The 21,977-nt window shown below is 54.8% G+C and overlaps 2 protein-coding genes across 5 annotated transcripts; one reads left to right on the top strand and one right to left on the bottom strand.

The window, feature by feature from the left end:
- The first annotated feature begins 62 nt into the window (after positions 1–62).
- Tssc4 (tumor suppressing subtransferable candidate 4) lies at positions 63–3,017 on the top strand. 4 transcript variants are annotated; one of them, XM_041666373.1, is made up of 2 exons: positions 63–1,467; positions 1,691–3,017. In XM_041666373.1, the coding sequence occupies exons 1-2, from the start codon at positions 1,250–1,252 to the stop codon at positions 2,862–2,864; spliced, it is 1,392 nt and encodes a 463-aa protein (XP_041522307.1). In that variant the 5' UTR covers positions 63–1,249; the 3' UTR covers positions 2,865–3,017. The 4 variants fall into 4 exon arrangements, with proteins under 4 accessions (XP_041522307.1, XP_041522310.1, XP_041522308.1 ...); XM_041666376.1 differs by having other exon boundaries at positions 1,347–1,557; positions 1,889–3,017; XM_041666374.1 differs by having other exon boundaries at positions 1,347–1,806; positions 1,889–3,017.
- A 974-nt stretch (positions 3,018–3,991) lies between these two features.
- On the bottom strand, positions 3,992–21,520 carry Trpm5 (transient receptor potential cation channel subfamily M member 5). The gene is made up of 24 exons (XM_041666857.1): positions 21,404–21,520; positions 20,889–21,069; positions 20,089–20,255; positions 19,239–19,422; positions 17,780–17,844; positions 17,455–17,646; positions 17,074–17,176; positions 15,596–15,714; positions 14,904–15,242; positions 14,698–14,838; positions 14,467–14,590; positions 13,872–14,017; positions 13,109–13,221; positions 12,861–12,953; positions 12,246–12,504; positions 11,509–11,627; positions 11,196–11,328; positions 10,380–10,554; positions 7,576–7,729; positions 6,449–6,630; positions 5,843–5,975; positions 5,101–5,173; positions 4,655–4,721; positions 3,992–4,323 (listed from the first exon to the last, which is right to left on the bottom strand). The coding sequence occupies exons 1-24, from the start codon at positions 21,518–21,520 to the stop codon at positions 4,235–4,237; spliced, it is 3,468 nt and encodes a 1,155-aa protein (XP_041522791.1). The 3' UTR covers positions 3,992–4,234.
- Positions 21,521–21,977: the final 457 nt, after the last annotated feature.

The raw sequence follows: 21,977 nt of genomic DNA, 5'->3' as shown, positions 1-21,977 counted from the left end.
AGGTCCAAGAGAGGCTGTGGAACACAGTGGGAGGGAAGGGTTGGGACCCAGGGAGCACTCCATGTGAGTACTCCCTCGTTTCTACCTCCCTGTCCTAGGAGCTCAGTGCTGACCTTATACCAGCCTTGACCTCATTTCCACTCATCTGTTGGCCGTGCCAAGTCATTGCTGAGCAGAGTAGGCGGAGCCACACAGCAGGAAAATTCACAGAGTGCTGGGGATAGGCTACAAAAACACCCCACCCATACCCCATACCCCTTTTGAGGGACAACACAGCAAAGGTTAGACCACTGCCCCATCCCTAGTATCTAGGTGATTAGAAATGTTCTACAGAGCTGGGTGGCTCTAGCCTATGGTCTCAAGGAGTAATAGGCAAGATGGCAGCCCACTCAGCTCAGCCCTGTGAACTAAGGGTCAGGCTAAGCAACCTCCTGGACACCAGCAGCTACCACCACTACTGTCTTTTCCCCTTTGACTCCTGTCTGAGCCCCTCCCCCAGGCTGCTGGCACACTTAATTGGCCTCTAGGGGAGAGAAAGCCTGGCTAAGATTCAGATCCCAGCTCCTAGCAGCCTCCCAGGAGGCTGATTTGTCAGTGAACCCCAAGCTTGTACTAGGGCGTTCTGATCTCGACCTCCCCCACTCCTGTACAAGCCTGTTCCCTGCTTGGGTGGGCTGCTGGTCTGAGGAACCCTTTCTCTTTATGTTGTGAAGCACGTGGCCAAGGCTGTTGAGTGGCCTGCAGCTTCAGGAACTAGGGAAAAAGGGGAGCACAAAGCAGCCCACTGTATCCTCAGACCCTGGTCCCCAGGGATGCAAGAGGACAGCTCCAAACCTGGAGCGGGGTTGTGTGCGGCTTTGAAAAGTGGGGTCCCTGTCGAAGTACGAATAGGCAGAGCCCAGAGGAGCGGCCTCGAATCTCTGCTGCCCCAACCAACTAATCGACACTCCAGGGCCCACCACATCTCTAGATTCCAATAGCCAACTAGGACTTTAGTCCCACCCCGCTCCAGAGAGCCAACAGAGGACAAGACCGGCACCACTTCCGTGCCAGGAAACTAGTTGGCGCCCGCATTGCGTGGTGACGCACTTCCTTTGTAACGAACCCTGCTCAGGCGGGTTCCGACAGGCGGCGCTGGAGGCCTCAACCCTCTGCGACTGGCCTAGCCCTAGAGTGTTATGGGAATCGAGGCCCCTTGGTTCCGCCTCTTCCTCTTTCGTCAATTCCGTGTCCGCTCCGGTTTTCGGTGATGCGCATACGTAAAGGTTACACCTCCCGTTGGGCATTGGTCCATTCCCTTCTGGGAGTTGTAGTTCCTGATGTACTAAAGTCGTGCCAGTCAGACAGCCGGGGACTCGGTTTCCCAGAAAGCCGAGCGAAAGTGGGCAGGAACCACGGGCCGAATCCCGCGGAACCCGCGGGACTCTGCTGGGAAAGGCTGCTGGGTATTGCAACGTGCACGGAACGGTGAGCGTCGGCCTCCTTAGAACCCCGCGACTAGGCCAGTCCCCTGACGGCGCTTCCTCCGGACCTGGCTGGGTAGTCCCTGCGGTGGCGGTGTGTACCCGGAGAGGCTGTGCTCTGCTGATCTAAAGCCTGTCTCCAGCATCTCCCAGCGTGCATCCTTTATATGTCTGCACTTCTCTGCTCTCATAATTGACTCTCTTCCTTAACCCTATCTAACCTGCAGCTCCACAACTGTGCGCGTGTGGACACACTTTAGGCACTCAGCTTCGCGAGGCCGTCGCTCGCTGCATGACCGGTCAGCGTCTGACTGTGAACAGAGGCGCCTAGCACGTAGTGGAGGTGAAAGGGGAGCTTGGGAGAACACGGAGGGGCGTGGCCTAAGTACACCCCTTACGGCGGAACTTGGGCTATTTCGCTACAGGTGGGGAGGGTCCCAGGTCGGCATGGCGGAGGCGGAGACTGGCTTGGAGGCTGAGGAGCCCACCGAGGATGACACCCTTCCTTCCGACACCGTCTCCCTCAGCGACTCGGACTCGGACCTCAGCCTACCTAGTGGTGCCGAGGTGCAAGTCTTGTCCCCGGAGAGGCTTTCCGGGGAAGCCCAGGAGGACTCCGGCCCTGATGACCCTCCCTCACCCCTCACGGGTGTCCCCACCACCCCAGTCCAGCCGTTCCACCTCCGAGGCATGAGTTCCACCTTCTCGCAGCGCAGTCACAGCATCTTTGATTGTCTGGAGAGTGCGGCCCGGCAGGCACCGCCCTCTGCGCCCCAAACTAGTGTGACTGACAATGGCAGCTTCAAACGGCCTGTGACTCCCCCAAGTCAGACTCAGGCAAGGAACCTGAGCAGAGTGCATGAGAGCACTGGCCCAATCAGGGTGCCTCCTGTGCCGGATTATGTGTCACATCCTGAACGTTGGACCAAGTACAGTCTGGAAGATGTGGCTGAAGTCAGTGAGCAGAACAATCGTGCTGCTGCTCTGGCCTTCCTGGGCTCTCGCAGCCAGGCATCCCCTACAGACTATGTACCCTCCTTCAACCAGGATCCCTCTAGCTGTGGAGAGGGGAGAGTGGTCTTTACCAAACCAGTACGAGGCAGTGAGGCTAGGGCCGAGAGGAAGAGGATCCTAAAGAAGGGGGATGTGTCAAGTGCTGGGAGTGAGGCCTCTGTGGAGCTGGCCCATCTGGCCGGGCCTGAGGCTGAGGAGTGGAGTGGCCACCAGGGACTGCAAGAGGTAGTGGTACCTTCAGGAGCTGACCACCCTGGGTCCTCCTCAGACCCCACAGGGATGGAGGCTGTTGGTTTCCATGGCAGCAAGAAGCGGAGCAGAGAACATTTCCGGAACAGGGACAGTAACCCCGAGGGGCCAGGGTCTGAGAGAGGCCCCTCAGTTTGACTGCAGTGCTAGCTCTCCACCTCCTCACCTGCCCAGCCCAGGTTTGAGGGAAGCTGTGTTGTGCAACAGCCCTGGCTGGGAATGTGGGACCTTGGAAGCCCTTGTGCCCCATTGTCCTGGGGTGGACAATAAAGGTTTGGGGTATGTCTTGGATTTTGTGGATTTTTCTGGGCCCCCTTCAAAAGATCTGTCCAAACAGCCCTTGACACCTGACTGCAGGACTCCATCTACATCACCTCTTTGCCTTTCCCACTCCAGTGGGAACTGCTGTGAAGGTTTGCCATGGTCCTTCACTTTTGCCACTGGTGAGCCTACCCAGAGGGACTGGGCTCATAGCCATGCCCAGCCTTGTGCCCCTGATGGTAATGGATGAACATAATCTGCTCCCTGAAACCAGCACAGCCTCAGCACCAGCCCTGTGCAGATCAGTTTTAGGAAGAGGGTAGATTGAGTCAGCAAGGGAGGTTGGGCAGGTATCCACCCAAAGAGCTGGTGCCCTGTATGTCTCCAGGACTTGTGATCTCTGTGTAGGACATTCCTGATGCTAGGTCATTTAGCTGGTGCTTAGCCCAGGAGGAAGAATGATGTGCGGAAAAGATACTGCGTACCTGATGTGGAGGCCAGGGTCTTGGACCAAGCTAGCTAACCTGTCCTGCTAAATACCAAGTCTGCCCTAGCGTCTGTAGTCCCTATTCCAGGACTTAAGTGTTCCCAAAAACGAGGGATCAGCCTGGATGGTCATATAATTTGAAGAGCAATGGAAGCAACCGAGATGCTGTTCAATAGATTAGGTAACTCCCCATGCTCCCCAGGTGTTTGAAATGCATGTTCAGCCATCCCTGCTTTCCAGTGTAACTGGGTCGAGGTGGTCTGCAGGCTTTATAGCATCATTGGGAACCCTTGGACAGTATCTTGGGATTACTGCCACAACAGTTTCGCAGATAATGCTGTTGGGGCAGAAGGGTCAAGGCTGGTGATTACCAGCGCTCTACTAGCTGGTCAGCTGATGAATTGCGGGTCTTTGAGAGCAGAAAGAAACTGCTGGTGTTTAAAAGGTGGTTTTCTTAGGAACTCAGGGTAGAGATAGGGGCCTAGACCCACTTTAGTTCAGCCTAGGCAGATGGTGTCCTGTGTGGTACATAGTTCCTGATGTCCAGTGAGTGCTCTAGGTAGGACCGAAAGAACTTCCTCCTGCTGGGGCTCCCAGATAGGCGCCAAGAGACATCAATTTCATTTTCATAGGAAGGAATGTCCAAGAAGTGTGTGACAAGGCCTGGAAGACCATTTCTGGGAGTTGCTGAGAGTAGGGGAAGGTTGGTAGACCCCAAGATGGCAAGGTCTGGGGCTCTAGGACAGGTGGTCCCTCCATGTCAGGTGTCTGAGGGTGGCAAGCCAGCCTCTGGGTACTCCCTGTCTCTGGCAGAGACTGGCTGACTCCTGCGACCACAGTTCTGAGAGCCTGGGAGTAAGGAAGGGAGAGAGGACCTTCAGCTGTAGAGCCCCAGCTGGGGCAGGACAAGGCAGGAGAGAGGCAAGGTCCAGGATACGGAGTGTGATAAGGCCGCTTGTCCAGCAGGTTTCATACCAGACAGATCCTTGGCACTCTAAGGCTCTGCCTCAGGCACCTGTATGCCTTGGGAACAGCGGCCTGCCAAGGGGGTAGGCACTTCCAGCACAGGTGGGGAAGGCAGGGCCAGATGCTCAGGCTACAGCTTTGCTTTTTGCCCCAATCAGTGGCCAAAGGGAAAAGCCCATGCCCACCTCGTTCCCATGGCCTGAACAACACTTACTTAAGTAGGTGCTGCCTGGAGCCACTGTGTCAGCCATGGTGGACAGGAGAAGCGTACAGTAGTTGGCCTGGAAGAAGCCAAGGGAGGTGCCGGACTTTGGCACGGGGTCCCTCCCATGTGACTCCCTTCCTGCCAGGGCAACTGTGACCCCAAGACTCCTCACTCTGGACCAGGCTCCCCATGTCACAGGAAGTGGTGGAGATTCTAGGTTTTGTTGGAACAGCTCTAGAAGAAAGGTGGGTCTCTAAAGTGACTTGGGGCAAGGACAGGCATAGGCCAACATAGGCTTCTACCCTGAGATCTCATCTACCCTGTCCATAATCCCTCCGCTCTGTCCCGGCCCTAATGCTGCCCATCAGAATGCTAGTACAGGGCTGTGGCAGTTCCCATAGAAGCAGAAGGATGGCCCCACCTCAAGAAGAATGGACAGTGGGTTGCTGGCTTGCCTGTGATTCCAGACACTTGATCCTCTTTTCTTGCTCTCTCAGCCCCCCGATGTATTTGGCAATCAAGTCCACTCTGGAAAACAGAGCCGGCCTTAGATGTGATAATTCCATGGCGCGCCACAAGGGGGAGCCTGCCTGCCCTAACTGCTTTCTCGGCCTCGGTCTGCTGTTGCCTCTGCGCTACTCTCCTTTTAATCTGGATCTGGGCTCTGTCTATAGATATGGAACACTTCTGTGTCCTCCCAGAGACACAGCCCTTCCACCACCCAGCAGCGTCCGGGGATGGCTCTTCAGACTTGAGAGAGGATGAAGACAGAGTCCCATTCATAAAGATACCTAATTACGGGGTTTATGTCCCATCCCTCCCCCGACACCCTCCCCCTAGAGCAAGAGGCTGGAGTGCTGGGTCCTGTGACACAGCCATGTTTCCCTAGCTCAGAGGTCCTATTACTGGCACTAAAGAGTCTCATCAGCCTTAAGGCAGTTCCCCAAATCCCACCATTACTGAAAAGACTAGATACTTTTCTGCCTCCGTATGCTTGCACTAGGGAGCCCCTCCCAGACTTATTGCCCCTCATAACAACCGGTTGACCAAGGTCAACCCAGCCCCACTGCATCTGAGTCCACCTGCCTCCAGGTAGGGCCCTCTCTACATCTCTGGGCAGCTCATGAACAGGCATGGTGACACCTGCCAGCCTGAGCCTCACATGCCTCCTGTCTGGAGTCCCATAGGTCACCCCACCTGTGTGCCGTTTTCCTCAGCACCTCTCCCTCGCTGTCCCTCCTCCGTTTCTCCATGGTGCTCAGGAAGTTCTCCTTCTGAACTGTTTCCCAGGTAATGATCTTCTGGTCCAAGGGGGCAGGCAAATCTCTCTCTGGCAAGGTGGGAGACAGCAGCAAGCCTTGGAGAGCTGTGTGGGTCCGTAGGGCAGAGCCCAAGCCCAGGCTGTGGCAAGGGACTAGTGCAGATGCCACCAGGTGGGGCACAAGGCAGATGGCAGAAATAGGCCCCATGGAGGAATTTTGGGCTGCAAGGAGACAGGATGGCCCTATGGCTGTCTAGTATGGGCCTGGGGCTTTGGTTAGCCTTTCAGGGCCTAGATGAGCAACCCCAGTCCCAGCCGGGCGGTGGTGGCGTACGCCTTTAATCCCAGCACTCGGGAGGCAGAGGCAGGAGGATCTCTGTGAGTTTGAGGCCAGCCTGGTCTAGAAAAGCTAGTTCCAGGGCAGGAACCAAAACCCTGTCTCGAAAATCAAAAAAAAGAAAAAAGAAACCCCAGTCCCTTCTGTGAGTCTTCTCAGGCAGCTAGGACCCTTGGGAACAGTGGCATCCAGCCTGTGGCCTCACCTAGATGTTGACGCTTGTGCTGGGCTTCTTTCCTGAAGACCCTCTTGAGCACCAGACTCAGGTGGCTGAGCAGGATGAAGGGCGGGGCCAGAGCTGGTCGCCCATGGTATTCAACGATGAGGTGGTAGCGTTGAAACTTCCAGAACATGTCGGCATTGCCCTGGACCACTTGGAATGTGTAGCTACAGGACACATGGCCAAGCCCTTGCCTTATAAGCTGCTCTCCCACCTATAGAAACATCCTTCCTCAACCCGGCACCATTTCCCACCCTATATGCCACCCCTCCTGGATCCCACTTGCCACCCTTCATCCCACCCCATTTACCCTCCACTCCCTATATGTCATCTTAATTGCGTTCAGGGGGCAACTGGCCTGTACTGGGAGCCCTTTCAGAGATGGAGGCTAACATAGGTTTAACTGTCAACTTGACCATCTAGAGTCACCTGAGAAGACAGTCACAATTGAGGGACTGCCAAGATCCCATTGCCCCGTGCATATGTCTGTGGTGGGTTATATTGACTATTTTTTGATGTAGGAGGGCCCAAGCCATTGTCGGCCGCACCATTCGCTGTGTGAGAGGTCTTGGGCTGTGTAAGAAGTCCAGCTAAACGTGAACCTAAGTGAGCGAGCAAACAGCATTCCTGTGTGGTTCCTGCGTTCCTTGAGCTCCTGCCCCGACTTCCCTCGGTGATGGATTGTGATCTGGGCATGTAAGATGAAGTAAACCATGCCTCTTCCTAAGTTGCTCTTCCTAAAACTGCTTCAAGCAGTTTTAGCCCAGCAATGGAAAGAAGACTAAGACAGGGGCCAGCACCCCTCAGTCACAGACTCAAGTGTACTGCCGTGGGACATACTCACAGGCCTGAGTCCCCATGCCTGTAGACTCACTCTCCTTCCTAGCAGGATAGACATCCGGCATTGAGCTGGGGTGGGTTCACAGTATGCCCAGAGCTGAGGCATTGGCTCTCTACTACAGGGCCAGCCCAGTGGGCACAACAGCGAAAGGGACTAGGTCCTTTCTACTAGAGACACGGGTCCTATCTCTGCTGGCACCCTGAAACCAGTTCCACTGAGAAGCTCGAGCAGGAATGTAGTGAGGGCAGGTGTCCAGGAGAAGAGGGGGTACCTGAACATGGCGATCAGCAGGTTCATAAGTAGCACATTAGTGACCAGCAGGAAAGTGACCAGAAGGAGAATGACCACCCAGTTGGCATAGAGATTGGGGCAGGAAGCTGAGCTTTCCAGCAGTAGAGGATGAAGCGAACAGTTCACACGGGCCTCTGCAAGACAAACAGACATCTTCAGACTGGGAATGTGGTTCCAAGCTGAGGCCACCAGGGTGCAAGTCTGGCTAGGCAGTCAGGGGCCTGGTTCACAAAGGGCTGGCTATGTGAACCACAAAGCACCAAAAGTGCCACTGTGGAAGCCAGCCCTAGTTGCACCAAACTAACAGGTGGACTGCGTATCATCCGCATTCTCTGCTGGGATTCCAGGAAAGGTCACAGGGCATGGAGGCAAGCCAAGTCCATGTGAGGAACGGAAGTGAGGATACAAGAGTCATGGAACCCATTTCTGTCTGTCATTGCATGAAACAATTCCTCCACCTACCCCAGAAGGGCTTACTATCTGTGCCTTTCCAACCCAGGGCTCCCAGCTGGGAGTGCGTCTGCCCACTCTGGGAGTTTCCACTGTCCTGGGCATCCCCTCTAGGGTTCTGGGCCACAACATTAGCCCCTTTGAGCTGTCAGCCCCTTTATTTATGCGTTTCCCCTCCAGGTCCCCACCTTGGCTACACCTGGCCAAGCTTGCAGGGCAGCACAGGCTGAGGTTACCATCCCTGCTCCTGGTTCCATTCCATCTTCTCCAGGTTGTGTGCTGGTGGATGACTGCCATGTAAGTAGGTGTGGACTTATGTGCCTGCGTGCAGGTTCTATTCCTGTTCTTCCAGAGCTCTGTGTTACAAGTAACACTCCAGGGAGGCTGTGTGGGGTGCAATTCTGCTATGTTGGATTTTCAAGGTCTACCTGTATATACTAGTGTTTCTCTGACCCTGTCTCCCTCTCTAGGACAAATTCCTGCCTTGTTGCCCCAGTGAGTTATGATGAGCTGTCAACCCATTGGACAGTAAATGAGTGTTGTATGGAGGGGTGTATGCAGCCTTCTGAGAAAGCCGGATCTCATCTTTTCACCTTAGCAGCCCCCAATGATGCTGTTCCCCCACTCTCTTTCCTCCCAAGGTCCCCAGAGGAGTGGCCAAGCCCCACTTTGTGAAGCCATAAGTCTGCACCTGCCTGAGGTCTGAGAAGGCCCACATGGCCTGGTTGAACACAATTTGACCCTAGAGTCCAGAGTTTGGTGAAAGAGGAGAAAGTGTGGTGTGAAGGGGAATGAAGGGGTGGAAGGGAAGGGCTTCCCCTGTCTCTATACCTCACAAAGTGGGCCAGAATTACCCAGACCTTAGTTTCCCTCTGAGCACAGACATGTTAGAGAATACCGGTTTATTCTCGGCCTAGTAGATTCTGTGTGGGGAACTAACAAGGGGACTGGCAAAACTGCTTCATGCCTCGCTATGCCCATCATATCCATGGGGGTTCTGCTGTCCCTGCGGTGGCCTCCATGTCTAGACTAAAGCCCTTCCAACCCGCTGCCCTTCTAGGCGCCAGTTGGCCTGAGCCTGTTTCCCAATGCCTGTGCAAGAGAGACCAGAATTGTAGTTACTAGAGAACTGAGACCCCAGAGCTGCTCTGCCCAGGGCACTCAACTTCCTCTTTCTGCCCCCAGGGACTGGGGTCATGAGGCCATATGGTGAGGGGGAGGGGAGAGGCAGGCAATACCTGCTTAAGCTAATGGCTAGGAAAGTGATGGCTCAGGTTGAGCAAACACCGAAGGCGCTGGGGTGGGGAGAAGAAAACAGCCCAGGGTATGGCTTGGGAACACTCCAATTCGAAGTTAATTCCCAGCCCTTCTGTCATCAGAGGCCTGGGCTTGCTCCAATCTCACTGTCCTCTATTGACAAATATTCATCAAGTGTTGTGATTGCTGACCTGGCCTCCCCCAGGATGGCCGGGGTCAGGTCTCTACTGACTATTCAAATTGCAGAGCTCCATGGTTGACTAACCCTAAGTCCCTTGACACTAGCACGAACACTCACCCTTATGCCTCCATCTGTACCCCATCTCTAAGCCTGTGCATGCTCAGTGGAGCTGTTGTCCTAAGCCCCCACTCTCTAAGCCCTTTTCCTGTCTAATGAACCAGATCCCTCTGCCCAATCTTAGCCCCCCTAGGTCCTCACAGGTCCCCTTTCTGGCTCCAGTGTTTTCCTTCCTCCACCACCCACAAGACCCCTGCTGTAAGTACCCAGCTGCACCCACTTGTCATGAAGTTCCTAGGATCTCCATCAGCCCTAGCTAGGTGCCGGGCCTACCTTGAAGGGACACCCATGATTACAAACAAGCCACACCCCAACAGGCAGCACACACAAGCTGGATGGATTCCTAATGGAAGTGGGTTCAGTTGGAAGTGGTGAGCAGATGGATCACGTGGAGACTTCAGCCAGGCAAAGCAGCATGGAATGGCCAGGGTGGCCCGGGTTCTTCTTACTGTGCTCATAGTGTCTGTCCATTTTCTGCCCCTCACAAGACCTCTGTCTCCAAGAGCCAACCCAGCCCTCGGCCTCCTCAGACAGAAAGCCAGCTCTGGCTATTTGGGATCTCCATGGCCTACTTCCCAGTCAGGGAAAAGGTGGGGGTTCTATGATTGGCTGTGTCTTGCCCTGCCTCTGGATCCCAGCCTGGAAGGTACACAAGGCCTGTGGCCTAAAATTAGGATTGTCTCAGGTATTTCCAGCCAGGGCCTTGGTGACACAGAAGTCCCAGCAGAGGACCACATATCCTGGAGCCCACCAGCCCACCTTCCTGGCTCAGCACAAACCATCAATCTCGTCCAGAGGGATTTGCCCAAAGATCTGCAGATAAGGCCGGTAGAGCACTCGGCGGAAAATCCACTCCAGACGGCTGTCGTGGGGGTGCAGTAGGGCCTGAGTGGTCACACCATAGGCCACAAGCCACACGCTCAGGAAAAAGAGGAAGAAGAAGACATCCTTCATCTGCAAGGGGGAGGGTCACAGTCACAGATGGACTGAATGGGAACTCACTTTCCTCCATGTGGGAGTCCAGAGAGCTTACTCTCACCTAGGGCTGGCGTTTCTGGGTTCTTACCCCAACCAAGGGTTAGAGTTCCAGGTGGATCATCCCCTCTCAGGCCTATGGTGTCAGGGTTCTCACCACCACCTTGGCTGGAGTTTCAGGACCTATCCCCATTCAGGGTTGAAGATTCCAGGATTCCCACTGCTAGCCAGGGTTGGGATGGCACAACCACAGGGCTCATCACCACCCAAGGTCAAGGTCCTAAGGGGCTTACCCCTAACCCAAGTTAGGGTTCCAGGGTGCTCACCTCCACCCAGGGCTAGGACTCCATCTACCCAAGGCTAGGACTACAAGAATCCCCCCTTTAGGTGGACACAGTAGTGGCTTACTCTCATCTAGAGTTAAAGCCCAGGGCCCTTACCATCTGAGTCAGTGTTCCTTTGGGCTTCTCAACTATCCAGGGCTGGGGCTCCAGGGGACTCACCCTCACTGGGTTTAGGGTCCTGAGGACTCACTATCCTCTGGGTTAGGTGTCCCATCCATCCAAGGCTGGGGACCCAGTGCCTCATCCCCCTCAAGGATCAGGGTCCCCAGGACCCACCATCCGCTCTACAATGATGATTTTAGGACCCAGCTGCTTGTGAATGGCAAAGATGTGGATGAGCCGAAGTGTGAACACCATGAAGTCGATGGCCAGAACAGTGCGGCCAGCCTCGAACACCGTGGGCAGCATCCTGGAGAGAGACAATGGCTGCGTAGAGCCGCAGGTGCCCATGGACATCAAGAGGTTTCCCCCAAGATACAATGTAGGCTCGCCAAATGGCCAAAGGGTAGTTTCCAGGACTATACCAGGATTCCAGAGGACTGAGTGGGCCCCCTAGACCTGCCCACCCAGCCCAGCGGAGGCTACAGACCTACAGGTGACACCGACAATGAACAGGAAGATGGCCACCATATCACACTTGTTCCAGTTGTCCTCCACATACAGAGTAAACTTCTTCACCAGGCGTGTGTCCTCGTCTGTAAAGAAGCCCTGGCGGAGGGAGGAAGTCTGGTTACAGCAGCCAGGTTCCACCTCCCTGAGACCAGAGTAGAATCTGCATGGATCAGGGCTCAGTTTGCCAAGCTGATCAGAATCAGCTGGTGACTAGGAGCCAGTGTATGGTTGGGGCTGGGGGTATCAGCTGAAGATATTTCAGGGCTGAGTCTGGGAACAAAAAATGAGGTCCAGCTGAACTTGAGTCAGAACTGTCTGTGACTGAACTCAGGGTCAGTTTACATTGAGCGTCTGGACTTAGCCAGTGACTCAGGCCAGGGTTCAGACTCTGCTAGGGAATCATGATCTATCTGGAGCAGGGCTCAGGGCTCAGGATGGAGCTGAAGTCATGCTCAGGGTTCTGACTGTGATGGACATCAAGACTGTGATGAAGATCAGGCTTATTCTGATCAAAATAAGGGCTGGGTCTGGAGCTGGGATTGGGGCTCAGCCTGACCAGGACCATGGCACAGTAGCCTGGGTTGACAGAAAGGTCACACTATGGTCTTGTTCTATAGATGGACAGTCCTAGCCCTCACAGCAGGCCCTGTCTGGAGCTACACATAACACAGCCTGAGTTGCAGAGCCCAGGAGAGGTCCAGGCTCCCCACTGACCTGTCGGATTTCCTCCAGCACCAGTGTGAACACCCAGAAATAGAGGGTGACCTCAGACCCAGATGGTCCCTGGGGAGGTGGTCGAAAGTCCACCAGCAGGACATAGGTGAAGAGGAAAAGGAATGCAAAGTACATGACCACGTTCCCCAGGAACACAGTCACAGGCGCTCCCCAGAACTTCCGCCACCGTGTGAGCAGGAAGGCGGCTTGTGGGCCCAGTTCGCCTGGAGTCCTTGGTGTCTCTGTCAGCTTCTCCAATCTGCGTGGGTGCAAAGGTGGTCACCATGGTGAGGAGGCACCTAACCACCGTACCCCCATGGGAGTTCACCTCTGTCTACCTGTCACTAACCACCTGTACTTAACCACCGGCCACTGCTGAGTGGTAATCCTTCCTCTCTCTTCATCTTTCCCAGTCTCCTCCATTCTTAACTCCCATGATCCCCAGTCTTCTCTATCCTTCTCAGCCCCCTCTATAGTCTCCTCCATTTTCCTTGCCCTCTGTCTTTCTGGGCCCAGTCTACCTTTCCCACTTTCCTAGCTCCTTCCATCTTTCCTCACTTCATCCTTCCTGCCCCCCTCTATCCATTTCACACCCCCCCCCCCGCCACTCCTTACTGGCCACCCTGGCTGCACAGGAAGCTCTTTTCCATATCCAAGCTGTCTGGCTCCTGCAGCTCTTCCGGGCCTATCCTCTGTGGTACATCCTCACTGCAACACAGGGAAGGCTATCCCAAGCACACAGACAAAGAAGGAAGTACTAGGCCCACCAAGAAGGAGGGCTCACATAGCCAATTGGGCATTGGGCTATGAGAAGTGGGAACAGTGAGAGACTCTGGCGCCTGCTGCTGCCTACATAAACCTACCTGAAGGTGATGAGGTTGGTATAGATGAGGGCTGGGCAGGTGAAGGCACCCAGCAGCCGTAGGATGGGCGTGCCTGTGGCCATGTCTCCCCACCAGATCTTGGTCAGGAATGCCTAGAATAAAGTCCCATGTTCTGGCTGCCTACCACATTTTCTCTTACACAGGGCCCTGTGCCTGAGGTGCACAGACCCTCTCAAGCCCCCACCTGTGCACCTGCTTGGCAGAAGGTCAGACTCTTTCTGGGAACACATGTTTGACTGTTCACAACCTGCCCTCCTTCCCTTCTTTTGTCTTTGCGGCACTCTCCTATAACTCAGGAAAGCTGTGAACTACCCAGCTGAGGATGGCCTTGAACTCCTGGTCCTCTTGTCTCCACCTTCCTGATGGGATTGCTGTCACGGGTCACCACACCTGATTTATTCAGTTCTAGGGATTGAACCCAGGGCTTCGTGCATGCTGTATACTCTATTTACTGAGCCACACCCCCAGCCCTGTTGTAACCTTTCAATAACAGAATTGTGAATTGGGGTTAAGGACAACCAAACTGAGAACAGGTGTTACTGGGTCCAAGAACCAAGCTAGAAAAGCATCCCTGATGAAGGACCAGCTACCCTTCCTGGTCCCTTCCATATGTTGCTTGGGCATGGGCCGGAAACTGTAGGCTGGGACATTAGCTGAGGTACCTCAGTGTTCTGGGTGGGTAGCCTGGGCCCTGCCAACGCGCCTTCACTCCAGGCCATCCTTAGGCGGATAAGCCACTCACTTGCACACCATCATGGGCAAAGAAGGCCTTGGCATCGGCTTCAGTGGCCAGGTGCAAGCAAGTGGTCCGGCTCCAGCTGTGGTTCCTGCGTACCAGCAGGGCGAAGGCGCGGTCCTCGCTGTTGCTGTAGCACTCTGAGAAAAGATCTGCACAAAAGCCAACTGCTGGAACAGGGTGCTGATGTCTGGCCCCTGGGTCCCCATCTTCTGCAGCATACATATATCCTGCATCTATTTTCTATGCTCCAACCAGGCCTCCCATGCTACAGGGCCACTGAGAGTCCCTGCTTGGTCCCAGGGTCCTTCTCAACCTCTGACCTTCTCTTGCCCTTCTCTTAGTACTGTGAGGGCCTTAATTGCCAAACACCTTTCAATCTGTGGTAGGGCCTACTACGTAGCTATCAAGTACTGGGGCCTGTCACCTCTCCACCTCCCTGTCGGGACTTTTTTGACCAACCTCCACTCCCAGGAGTAACTGCCCTGAGTTCTGTGCTCTACATAGGAGGCCATGAGGGTTACTCTGAACTACTTTCTGTAGACAGCCACTTCCCTGTCTTTAGGGGAGGAGAAGCAGAGGCCTTCTGCCTGTCACTCACCCAGGGCCAGCTGCTCATACTTGGCCTCACGCATGGTGCGGGCCACCTCTGCTTCCTTCTCCAAGTGGGACATTTCCTTTATGATCTTGCAGGCAGCCAGAGCAGCAGCCACACCCTCCTGGCCCTGGAAGATGGAAAGACAGGATCTTAGAAGGTGGCCCAACTGTCCCACCGTTCTCCAGTCTGTTTCTCAGGATGCCAAGGAAGCCATGGACTGGGGTGACTGCTCACCATGGCCCAGAAGTATGTGGCCATCTCATAACGGTTCTGCAGCACAGCCCAGAGGAACAGGTCCCTCCAAGGGTCCTCACTCTTCCGATTGAGGTCTGGCAGCCACTTCTGGCCTGTCGGTCGCTTGGGCGGCCCTCTCTCCTACAGAACAGCGCATCAACATTCAACCCGCTCAGCACACCTTGGCCCAACCTGGTTCTACTCACCTCTGCCCTGCGCCCGTCTTGGTAGAAACCACGGCAGGCATCGTGCAGGAAATCCTTGAGTACACGGGAGACCTCGTGGAGTGAGAAAGCAGGCAGTCCAATGGGCAGCTCCCGGGCCTGCTGAGCACCCAAGCCAGCCAGCGTCAGCCGGCCCTCCTCATGCTTACGCTGTAGCAGTTCAAAGAGGAGGCTCTTGGGGGATACCGAGTGGTAAAGTTGCTGCAGCCGCCCATAGGTTAAGAATTCGGCCATATCAGCACCGCTGTCCACAAAGAGGCGCACGAAGTCAGGCTTGTTGCTTACTAGGGCATCCGTCATCACCTCTTCCAGGTCGCAGGACTGGATTAACCCAGTAGAGGAGGAGATCAGAACAGTAAGAGGGAGAAAGAGGGGCTGGACATCCTCTCCTGGGCACCCCAACCTGTACTCTGAGACTGGAGCAGGCATGGGTCAGCAGAGCATACAGGACTCGGGGGCTAGAGATAGGAAAGGGCTGCTGAGTTGACAATAAGAGTGTCAGGACTCTAACACCCCAGCTTGGACTTTGGGGATTCCCTAATGTCATTCTGACCCCCTCCAGGACAACAGCTGGAACAGAGTGGGCCCAGATGATACCCCTGAGACCCTGCTTCCTCAGGCCTCAGTGCATTCCCTGACCAGTCTTCCCAAATTAGGTCTGGGTAGGGGGGCACCTTCCATTCCACGTCGCCATTGAAGATCTCGCTCTTGGCAATGTCCACGCGGTCCCAGGCCACAGCCAACTTGAGCTCGTCTAGGTAGTCTTGGGCCTCCTGGCTGTGGCTCTTGCAGGCTGTGGGAGGGAGGGAGTCCCACAGAGCTGGAGGGGAGGAACTGGAACTCTCTGCGGACTTGATGGGGGTTGGCAGCTGCCTTTGAACAGCAGCAAGAGGCACAGGACTAAACTAAACACTCAGGGACAACATCCCGGAACCTCCTGGACTTAGACTGCACAGGAGGCGCAGTCCTGTTTTCAGTAATGTAGCATCTTGGCCAACATATTCTTGCCCAGGAACAGGGCAGGGCTGTACACTCTCATGCAGACACACTTCTCCCATGGGGATGGCTGTATACTTTCACCGAAGGCCACAGCTACTCCCAAACCCCAGGATTAAGAGTGCCAGGCTTTTGTCTCCATGAAGCTAGGACTCATTGAAAGTCACATGTGGTCCTGGGCTCCCAGGCTCCCTGGGCCTCACTGTCTTGGGAAGGCAAATGGCTAAACCCAGAGCTGCCCTTTTGTAGACCAGAATGACCTTGAACTTTCTATGCAGCCAAAGATGACTTTGAGCTGCTGATCCTCCTGCCTATCAGGGGTAAGCTATCACAGCTGGTTCATGAGGTGATGAAATTGAACCCAGAGCCTTGAATATGCTAGGTAAATTTTTTGTTTTTGTTTTTGAGACAGGGTTTCACTGTATATCCCCGACTATCCTGGACCTCACTCTATAGACCAGGCTGGCCTGAAACTTGCAGAGATCCATCTGCCTCTGTCTCTCAAGTGCTGGGATTAAAGGCTTGAGCCACCACTGCCTGGCTCAAACATTCTGCCGACTGAACGCATCCTCAGCCCCAGGTGTACCAGGCCCTCTTGGAGTGGCCCCTTACTCAGGTATGCCCCCATTCCTTCCCCAACACTCCCTTGTCCAGCTTCCAGCCTGTGTACACCTGTTCCAGGTCAGCCCCACTGTACTGACAAGCCTGGGTGGTAATCCAACATCTTTATCAGTGGCCGAGTGGACAGATGCATGGTACATCTACACAGTAAATATTAGAACTCAGCCTTGGAAGTCAGGGTTTCCTGGCACCATCTGCCAGGGGGAATGGGTCTGTGGGACATTGTGCTTTATGAGGGAAACTGGGTACAAACAATGCAGGTTGTAATTCCATTCATGCAAAGTGGCCCCAAAGCTCACATCTATAGACAGAAAGCAGGTAGGAGACCAGGACCTGGGGACAAGGTGAAGTTGCTAAGGCTTTTTGGGAGGGGGTAATAGAAAAATTCCAGTATTGGTGGTGGTGACAATGCCCTGAGGAAAGTCACTAGACTGCACACTTCAGAAAGGCTTTGCAAATCTGAGTCACCAGACAGTCATCTGCTGCGGACACTGTTGAGTCCTGCTGCCTCTGAGGGCAGGTCTAGGCGGCTCACCTTTCACAAGTGCCTTGAGGATGACAGTGTCCAGGTCCTCAGAACCCTCCTGCTCGAAGTCATACACAGTGAGAAGGTGGGGGTGCGCAGCGATGTTCTGTAACTAGGGCCAGGAAGAGGCTTGAGGTCTGAATGGAGCCTGGAAGGGTCTTCAGACAAACCACTCTGCCCCGCGGACCCACAGGCCTAGCTCAGCAGCTCAGCCTGACAGGCTGGCTGGCTGCTCTCACTGCTACACAAGGACCCGCTTGATTCCAAGATGGGATGGGAGAGAGGGCACAGGCAAGGCCTGCAGGACTTTCAGGAAGGACATCCCCACCCCAGGGGTTGCTGGGAGGAGAGACACAGCACTTGGCTACAGCGACCCCTAGCAGCACGCACCAGCTCCGTCCAGTGCACAATGGCTTCCCAAGAGAAACACTCGCCGGGGAATTTCTCTCTGAACTGCTTTTCAGTCACCTGAGGCACCAGGAGATGAGGCTGGCTCACCAGAGCGGCAAGTACATCAGCGATGCCCCCAGAACCTGCCAGGATCAGCCAGGGGGCAGCCTGCTCCACTGCCCTGGAAATCCTCTGGGGAGGCAGAGGTGACATCCAGATGCACATTTAGGAGGTGCCTCAGCCCTCCACACTACCCCGGGGTACCATGGGAAACCACCACATCCTCCCTGACTCCAGTCAGACCCTTCCTCTCCCCTGTCCTTACCTCCAGAGTTCTGGGGTCACCGTTGACCAGTAGGCAAAGGACAGGTATCTGGATGCTGCTGGTGCCTGTGGGTATAGCAGCCATGAGGCCACTTGATGCTCAGAAAGGGAGAAACTCAGGTCCTCCTCATTAAGTAGAGCAACCCCCCCAATCTCAGGAACCCCCCTCCAGCTACCATGTTTCAGGCACACCCTGCCAAAAAGCCTCTCTCTCTCTCTCTCTCTCTCTCTCTCTCTCCCTCTCTCCCTCTCCTATTTGAGACAGGGTTTCTCTATGTAACAGTCCTGGTTGTCCTGGAAATCACTTTGTAGACCAGGATGGCCTTGAACTCATAGAGATCCACCTGCCTCTGACTCCCAAGTGCTGGGATTAAAGGCATGTGCCACCGCCTGCTTCCTTTTAAAAAACAAAACAAAAACAAAACCAAAAACAGGGTCTGATGTAGCCCAGTCTGGTCTTGGATTTTGAAGTGTAGTTTAGGACGATGTCCCTGTTTCTATCTCCAGAGTGCTAGGACTACAGCATGTGCCACCGCCCCCGGTTCATTCCGTGCTGCAGATTGAACCCAGAGCATTGTGTGCCATAGGCAAGCACTCTACTAACCGAGCGACATCTCCAGCCCACGGTGGCTTCCCCCCTCTCACTTTCAACCAAGATAGTGTATCAAATCCCTGACCGTGGGCCAAGACTTCAGCTGTCTGTCTGTACTCTTCAGGGCTGGCAGGTAAGCAAAGTAACCTGTGAGATGTGAGGCCTTGTGGCACCGACCACATCCAAGGGTAGCCCTATGGCTAGGTAGCCACTCTACCAGCCTAGGACAGAGTCGCTCCACATCACAAGAGACACACTGGGCCAACAAAGTGATAGAAGCGGGTGGGAGCAACCCCAAACTGCTGGGGTCCTGTGGAGGCCTTTGTGGTGTCAGATACAGACCTGTTTCCATTGGCGTCACCAAAGAATTACATGGTTGCTTGTTAATATACTATTCACACACATGCTAAGCAATGGTATAGTCATTTATACATATCATTCATCTGCTATGATTTTCCCAGTCCATCTCTTTTTCACACCCTCCACTAGCCACACTTGTACCCATTCCTCCAGGCATTTCTGCCCCCTGGTGGCAGTGGAGGGGACTGCACCTCTTAGAAGCCTTAATGGGCTAGCAGAGTCTGCAGTCAGAACAGTGCCAATTAAAACAGTGGCAGCTGTCCTGCTATCTGGCCAAGAGGTGGCTGCCTAGCCAGGGCCATCCTACCCAGCTGTGCCACTCTCCCATCCCACCCCAACAGCTCTTCTTCCCAGGTCTTTATGCTCAGGCATGCGGCGGGGGTGGGGGTGGGGTGGGGTGGGGATTCTTCCTGGAAGGCCTTTTCCCACTCATTCTCCATGAACTGTGTATCATATCTCCATGTCTGCATCCCCAAGATGCTGCCTGTGCATCTGGAGTGAGCCTTACCCCCATAACCTGTCCTCTGCTGAGAAATGTGCTTCTCCAGGCTCAGCCGTAGCTCTGCCAGTCCGTTCCCACTCCCGAGGCCACCAGGCTCCACCAGGATGAAGTGGGAGAGATTGCTGTCCAGGGGGCAGAGAGGTCCCTGGATGCTGCCCTCATCTTCAGGGTAGTGGATGGGAGTATCTTCCTGTGCCAGACGTTTGGGAAGACATGGAGAGGTAGAGACCTCAGAAGCAGCTTTGGCTGGGCCTTGCTGCTCTGTGCACGCCATGCTGGGGCCCTGGGCAAGGCTTCCGCAAGGCCTCAGAGTCCCCACCCCTCAGGCAGAGGGAGGCTGGACTGCTGGGCCGGGGGCCTCCCTGGAATGAGTGAACCATGGAAACAGCTGGGGCCAGGGCTGCGAAAGCTCCACCTTCTAGACTCTTCTGGGCTGGGGTCCAGACTTCACCTCAGTGGGGCCTCCTGGGCTTCTCATTGGCTATGCCTTACACAGTCCACAGAGTGGGGGATGTGAATGAATACCAGAGAGCAGAAGCCACCTGGCCAGGGTTTTCCGGCACGTTAGGACAGCAGTCCAGCTAGGCTGGGCCCTGAGTGCTATCCGTCCGGCTCCCTAGAGGAGTGTAGCAGGTTGCCACCCTTATTCCTGAGTGATGCTGCCACCTGCTGGGGAGTGCTGAGACCCGTGCAACCAATGTCTTTCTTCCCACTGAAGCCCATACTTGTTCCCCACCTCTTAATACTCTCAGAGTCTCTGTGGGTAACATAGTCCTCCACTCTGTCCATAGATTCCTCTACCTATACAAGCTTACTGAGCCCTTTACAGCCTTGGATCCATGAACCTGTCACTAACCTGGACACCATCTAGAAGCTGACTATGAAGGATACGGTCCAGAGAGGCCATTCCGATGGCCACTACACGAACTTTGGTGGATGTGCTAGCCAGAGAGTGATCACGTACAGCCTGCCCAACATGACGGGCCAGGCCTACACGGAGGGCACTGGTCAGGATCCAAGCACCTGTGGGAGTTGGGAGAGAAAGGTTCTGGAGTCCTCATAGCTGGCTGGCCCAACTTCATCCCCTAGCCATATTACAGTCAGAGATCCAGGGATCAGGTGATGGAAAATGCTTTTATTCCCCTTCCCCCAGAAAGGGTCTTCAGAGTGTGGTCTAGCCTGTAAATTGAAATAATTCCCCTGCCTCAGCATTCCATGTGCTAGGAGTACAGTATACACCAACATGCCCAGCTGCAGGGAGCACTCTGAATCCGATGGGGACACTAAGGCTCAGGGAGGAGATGTGTGTGGCAGATAGTGATCTTCTCCAAGATTTGGCAGAGATGCTTTCAGGTAACATGTTCTGGGTGAGGACCAGGATGACAAAGCTCCCACTTCCTTCTAACTGTGAATCATTCCTTTATTATAATCACTTCTGCAGCGAGAGACTCAGAACCCCCACCCCTCCTGCTGGGTGTGCGTTTGTGTGTGCAGGACACCTATGTGGGGACAGGCACATGTGTTGGCCAGAGGTGCCATTCATCTCGTCTGTGTAAGATAGTCTCTGATGAACCTGGAGCTCGCTGATTTGGCTTCCCCCTCCCAGTGACAAGCAGGGCAGCAGGCCAGGCAAGCCCAGTCCAAGGAGAGCCTTACCTGTGCTCTGAGCTGCTTTCACCAGCCCCTTGCGCAGGATGTCCCGAAGCCAGGACTTCATTGCAAAAGGCCGCTCCTCACCCACCAGGGACACCACTAGGTTGGGGGCTGGCAGGTGCCACTCGGTGAGCAGGAGCTCAAAGAGCATAGAGGGGGCCACGCTGCTTGGCACCTTCACAAACTGCGGGGTAGGGGGCAGATGAGTTTAGAGTCAGGGCACAGGTAGGCAGCATTGGGTTGGGGGATTCTAAGAATAAGGTAAATGTTAGGTTGAAGGGAGTTCCTGAGGGATTCTGGGTATGGGGGAGGAGGCTGGGTTTAAGGGCAAGGCACAGATGAGTGGGCCCTAGAACCCTCTCGGGGTAAGGCCTGTGTGATAATGGTCGTTTTAGTATATCTTTCCCTCGTGAGTGGGGGGTAAGGCAGGAGTCCCGGACCTCATGGTTCCCATTATCACAAGTGCAGGAAGCAACTCTCAACCTTTGCCCATCTGGTCAGGGTCTCTGCACCCCTACCTTGCCTCGCTTCTTCCCGGACCCTCCGAAGTCGATCTCTCCCCGGCATAACACTGGCTCCCATCCATCGCCAGTATCTGGGGGGCTTCCAGGGCAGGAGCTCTGGGCAGTCTGCATGGTGGCTTCTCTGTGAGACATATGATGGAACCCAGAGAGTGTAGTAACCACCCTCTTCCCCTCTTCACAGGGAAGATCCATCCCAGGTAACATGAGGTAGCTGCCCATCTGCTGGCCCCACCTTCCATGCCTCTACCATCTTCTTCACAGTAGCTGTAGTTAGAGTCAGCTCATTCCCCATAGGGGAGAGGGGCGCAGCAACCCACCTGCCTGCCCCTGTTCCCCACACTTACCGAACTCCGGGCATCTGGACTCCAACACGCCTGTCACGGTTCTCCGGAGGTCTTTGCAGGGGGTGTCCTGAAACCCCCAAAGACTAAGTAAGGAATTCAGTTTCCCAGTCCAAAGGAGCCACACCCTAAACTGCCCTTGTCCTGGACAAGGTCTGAGGACACCCTGGTGTCTGCCCCTGAGTAGGTAGATGAGAAGGCAGGGGACCTATCTCAGATGCAAAGGG

This window comes from Microtus oregoni, unplaced genomic scaffold, assembly GCF_018167655.1.
Source record: "Microtus oregoni isolate MIOR12 unplaced genomic scaffold, Mior012 000016F_ref0000370, whole genome shotgun sequence".
NCBI lineage: Eukaryota > Metazoa > Chordata > Mammalia > Rodentia > Cricetidae > Microtus > Microtus oregoni.
The sequence above is the reverse complement of the archived record's forward strand: the minus strand, read 5'-3'. Positions and strand labels throughout refer to the sequence as shown.